Source organism: Papaver somniferum, chromosome 3 (assembly GCF_003573695.1).
Source record: "Papaver somniferum cultivar HN1 chromosome 3, ASM357369v1, whole genome shotgun sequence".
Taxonomy (NCBI): Eukaryota; Viridiplantae; Streptophyta; class Magnoliopsida; order Ranunculales; family Papaveraceae; genus Papaver; species Papaver somniferum.
Window position 1 is genome coordinate 228067440 of NC_039360.1, and position 5761 is coordinate 228073200.

Genomic DNA, 5761 nt, shown 5'->3' on the forward strand with positions numbered 1-5761 from the left:
CTAGTGGATTCATATTTTGGACTAACCAAATTGGTGAGCCTCTAGTCACCTCCGGTTTAAGAATTCTATTCGGATCATAGGTTCTGTAACTCCATAAATATAGACACAGTTATGTTATGATCCTGAACCCCGTTAATACACACCTATATATACCTTCAGAACCATAGTCTATGATCATAAGTTGTTTTCACAAGCGAGAATCTCAAACAGAAACCCACTGTTCGAAAACCTAGCTAGTAATATCCAAGTTCATAGAGATTGTTGTCATGGCTACCGGAAATCCGAAGCGATCCCCGGAGGTGATAGAAGATATTCTAATCCAAAGAATCTTCTTAGTCACGTTAACGAGTACGGATAATAATCAAGTGATGTATTTAGAGAAAATGTCGGCTGAAAAGCTCCGCGAAGGCAAGTCACTTCTTTTGAATCGTGATATGATGGAAGAAGCTCTTGTTGGCAAACTTTCAGGTCAGTTTAGTGGTGAATCGCTGTTTCAATACCTTACAGGTTGCTATGGTCGTGCTTTTGAAGAAGGTAAGAAGATTAGTAATATGAAGGATGTTGATCTGCAGCCTTCTTTACAGAATTGTGTTATAAAACCAGCTAAGAAATTACTTGCTCGTTACTGCCAGATTGACTTGTGTAACCCAGATATGTTTCCGCACAGTGAAAAAATATCAGCAGGTTCAGCCTTATTGCCCATAATCTTTAATGCAGTTTCAGAAAATAATACGGCATGTGGAAACGAGTTTTTGAATGGGTTTTTTACAGAAACTGATGATTATGAGATTATGGCTCCAATTTTTAAGAATTTGTATGATAGTCTGAATCATGAGATCAGTAAAGTTAATGATTCGCCACTTGGAAATTTTGTTCAACCGTTGAAGGCTTTAAGGATGTTAGTGGGTTTTCCCAATGGTGGAAAAGCATTGGTAAATCACCCATTGTGGTTACCCAAAGGTGAAGATGTTAATGGGCGCGTAATTGAGAAAGAGAGTATACTGGGTTCTTTTTTCCATATTAGTGCTCTACTTGACTTGACTTCGACCGCTGATGATATTAATCTTCTCCTTTGTCCTATGACATTACCCATGAATGCTTTATATGACGGACTCTTGGAGGTTCTTTTGTACTTGCTGAAAAGTAATGAAGATGTACGAGAGTGTGTTATGGGGTATATCGGGAATGTCATTGAGAAGAACTCTTCTAGGGCGCATATGCACGTAGATATGGCTACTTCTGCAAGTTCAGGTATGTTTTTTAATCTCAGTGCAGTGATGCTCCGGCTTTGCATGCCGTTTTTAAAAGAAATAACAAAGAGGGACAAGATAGATGCGAAATATGTGTCTAATAGTACTCGTCTGGACTTCAGAGCATTAACTGCTCTTCATGCATCACCAGAAGAAAGTGGGGCGTGGGCTGATGAAAATAAATTGAAGTCTGGGAATAGTCAGTATAGTTTTATATGCGAGTGTTTTTTTATGACTGCTAGGGTCCTTAACCTGGGTTTACTTAAACTCATATCTCAGTACAGAGATCTTGAAAAACAAGTGTCGGATAGTATAAATGAACTTTCGTTAATGAAAGAGCAGCCTCCTTCAAAATATTTCAAAGAGGAGATAGCACGTCTCAGTAAATTAATTGAATTGCAATCTAAAATAAACTCGGGTTATGAATCTCATTTGTTGGAGGATTGTAATATTCAGCGTGCATTGTCTTTCTACCGGTTGATGATCGTCTGGTTGGCAGATTCTGTTGGCGGGTTTAAAATGCCTTTGCCATCAGGTTGCCCTATGGAGTTTGGTTGTATGCCTGAGCAGTTTGTTGATGATGCAATGGAGTTGCTTATATTTGTCTCTGAGATTATACCTGAGAAATTGGATCCCGGCTTGCTAAACGATTTTATCAACTTCATTATTATGTTCATCGGAAGTCCGAATTATATCAGAAATCCTTATCTCAGAGTCAAGATGCTTAAAGTCTTGAACTGTTGGACGATCAAGAGAAATGATTCAGATACAGCAGTTTCCCCTTTTGAAGGCCACCAATTAGCTCTTGGTCAGTATCTGGTTGGATCTGTTTTGAAGTTATATGTCGACATTGAGTTTACTGGTTCAGATACTCAATTTTTAGGGAGATTCTTCATACGTGATGAAATCGCAAAATTTCTCAAGTACTTGTGGGAAGAACCAAGCCATCTGGATGCATGGACGAAATTCGCCAAAGAAGAGGAGAAGGGTGTTTATTTGAACTTCTTAAATTTCCTAATAAACGATAGCATATATCTTCAGGATGAAGGGTTTAACAAAATTCGTAAACTTAAAGAAATGGAAAATCGGAGGAAAATGGAAAAAGAGAGGGAAGACAGAATTGATGAGTCCCTTTCTGAGGTGGAAGATGAGTCGTATTCCGAGGTGGAAGAAGAGTTGCATTCTGAGGTGGAAGAAGAGTCCTATTCTGATGTGGAACACGACATCAGGGACTACATAGCATTAGCGTTGGATGATATCAACATGCTAGCATTCACTTCTGAGCAGATTACTGCTCCCTTTCTTCTTCCCCAGATGGTTGAGAGAATAGCTAATATGCTGAATTATTTCTTGGTGCAACTAGTCGGCCCGAAACGGAATTCTCTTAACATTGAGAATGCTGAAAAATACAGATTCAAACCGAGGACATTACTAAGGAAGATTATCAGCATTTACGTTCATATAGCGAGGGATGATAAGGAAAATACTCTTGCTGCTGCAATTTGTAAAGATGCTCGATCGTATAGTGATAAATTATTTACTGAGGTAGCAAAAGTACGTGGATTAGGTGAAGATGGAAATTGGATGGAACTGCAAGAGTTTGCTAACCTTGGTGCCAAAGTCAGACTTGTAGCTTCAGAGGCAATGCATGCAGAAGCGGCACTGGGGGAGATACCAGATGAGTTCTTAGACCCAATCCAGTGCACGCTGATGACAGATCCAGTGACTCTTCCTTCTTCTAATGTTACAGTCGAACGTTCGGTCATCGAAAGGCATCTTCTTAGTGACACCAAAGATCCATTCAACCGGTCACATCTTACCCAGGATATGCTCATTCCCGATGTCCAACTGAAATCTCGAATAGATGAGTTCGTCAGGTCACGAATCCAGCACACGTCATGATCGAGTTTAAACAACAATACTCAAAGCACAAGGTTCATTTGTGCAATAATTTTTCATATTTTTTTAATCAGATTCGGCTTTTATTTGTTTTAACGGAAAATGGGTCATTTGTCCAAATATTTTTAAAACACGGTTCTAATGGACGAGTAAAAATTAGTATGAGTGAAATGGGCACAAAAAAATAGCAAGGATGAAACTGCACTCATCTTGGCTTAAGCTTAAAAAATACGAGGATGAAACTAGATTGTCCTGTCTAAATTTAAAAAAAAAAATATTTGAAAATGGGAAGGATGAAACTGTTTAAATCCTGATTATTTTTACATTTTTGTCCATTTAAATAGTATCAAAATCTAGATATTTTTTTCACCCAGAAATTGTTGATTTTGGTCTTTTAAACCAATTTTGTGTTGTTTTAATTGCATAGAAAATGTTTGTATTTTATCCGGCAGATCAACGAGCTGAATTGCTATTCAATGGTCGACAGATCATACATACCTCTCACTTAACACCTATATTCTGTTTGCAGGAGGAAAAGAAAACAAAATTAGATCTTCCAAAGTTGTATGGGTTTCGTGTTACCACTGAACAAAAAGATCGGTTGTGGAAGTGGTATTATAAGGAATTAATTAATCACACACAAGATTTCTACATGAATTATTCTTAGTGAGGTGGTGCAGGAGGAGAAAGATTATACTAGAACACCTCTGGCACGGTGGAAAGGACCGACCAAAGAAAAAGCTAACAAGTTTGTGTTGGGTAAGCATATACTACTTTTGTTTTATTACTATTGGTACCTCTTTATCTACATACCCTTAAAACTTATATACCTACCCATCAAATCTGTTAAATTCCTATACCCTAGAGAAACAAAACTAATAACCATACCTTCTCCATCGTATCTTCTCCTTCTATATTAATTTGAGGAAAATGCAATTGATAGGTTTCTTTTACAAAAAGTAGAAGAGTCAAATCTCGATAATCTTCATTTGAGAACAGCGGAGAACAAAGGTTAGCATAATTATCTGAAATCAATCTCAAAACCTAAAACCTAATTTATATCGATCTAACCTAATCTCATCAAGCTTTGACAAGACAAAATTTAATATTGATCAATCAACTAGTGAAAGATGATTTCCACATCATATGTTAATGAGATCGATGTATAAGCATTCTCGTCTAAAAATTATAAGTTTTCAAGGTCTAGTGTATTGTCCATGTTGAGAAAGTAAGACTGTTTTCATGGCATGTTAGCACATGCAATTTTCTTAATCAAAAAATTAACTGCAACACTACCAATTTAACGTTTTCTTTAGGAGATACACTTAGGAAAAAGTGGGAAAAGATTAACCCATATTTCTCTCTCTTCCTCTACAAATTTCTCCATTGATACCTGAATATCATTAACCCAGATTGCTTTGTAGTTCTTCTAACATAAATCACTCATAAACATATGGATTCACAATCTCTTTTATGTGAGTCACTAAAGTTTGGATTTCTTCGTATTTCAACGAAGATTTCATATTCTTAAAATTTCAGTTTTTCAAACTTCATAGCAATTGGCAATCAATCCAGTTAACACTATTATTTCTCATACAACAATGTCTCTCTCTAAACATTCTAATCTTGAACAACAAAGAAAAAATATGGATATGATTCGTCAGTTTGCATCTCTCCTAAACCACGAAACTCCATCAAAAAACATCTGTGTCAATTCTCCATTACCAAACTTCTCAAAGAATTATCAAAATTGTTTAGTTCTACTGATTCTTTCCCCTAGAACTTTTCAAATTTCGATGGTCAGGGAGTTTTTAGCCAAACTATGGAGATCGTTTAACCAGAAATTTATGTCTCTGAATTTACATCAGAAACATACTTGAATAAGTTTGAATCACATTCTGGTTCAGAATTTATCATGGAATCTTCTCCATGGGTTTCAAGAGATGATCTTCTGGCATTGGACGGATGTGTCCCTAATAAGCTACCACATGAGTATCTCTTTGATAAGGTTGAATTCTGGGCACGGTTACATGATTTACCAGTTGCTGGTAGTAAAAGAACAATCTTTGTTCAAGAATCTCGCAATTAGGGAAAATTTGCAAGAGTACGACTGCCTGTTGATATCAAACAACCATTACGAGATTCTATCTCATTCCCTTTGGAAAATGGTCGAGAAATCACTGCTGAAATTAGATATGAGAGACTCCCAAGACTATGTTTATTCTGTGGGCTTCTTGGTCATCTAATGAAAATATGTCCAAAAGTTCATCAACTAAAAGATAAAGTGCACCAGGAATTTCCACCAGAACTACATCAAAAAGCGTATGATCTTATTGTTCCAAAATATCAGAGATCAATAAATGCTTCCAACAGAATATTTTCTAATGACATGGAGGAATTTCAACAAGATGATGTTCAAGAGGATACAGTTATTCACAGTGTCCAAACCCGGAAAACAACATCAACTGAAGTTACAGGGACGATGAGTCATCATACAAACTCATCAATGATGGGAAATATTCATCCCACGTCATCAGCTGATGTGGTTTCCAAAGAAACAGATCTCTTTCAAAAGCAGTTTTCAATATTTGGATATGCATTGGGTGGAAATA

At 36.7% G+C, this 5761-nt stretch overlaps 1 protein-coding gene across 1 annotated transcript; it reads left to right on the forward strand.

The window, feature by feature from the left end:
- The first annotated feature begins 266 nt into the window (after positions 1-266).
- LOC113360787 (probable ubiquitin conjugation factor E4) lies at positions 267-3152 on the forward strand. The gene has a single exon (XM_026604249.1). The coding sequence runs from the start codon at positions 267-269 to the stop codon at positions 3150-3152; it is 2886 nt and encodes a 961-aa protein (XP_026460034.1).
- Positions 3153-5761: the final 2609 nt, after the last annotated feature.

Coding starts and splice junctions, on each gene's coding strand:
- LOC113360787 (XM_026604249.1), top strand. CDS start 267: ATGGCTACCGGAAATCCGAAGCGATCCCCGGAGGTGATAGAAGATATT.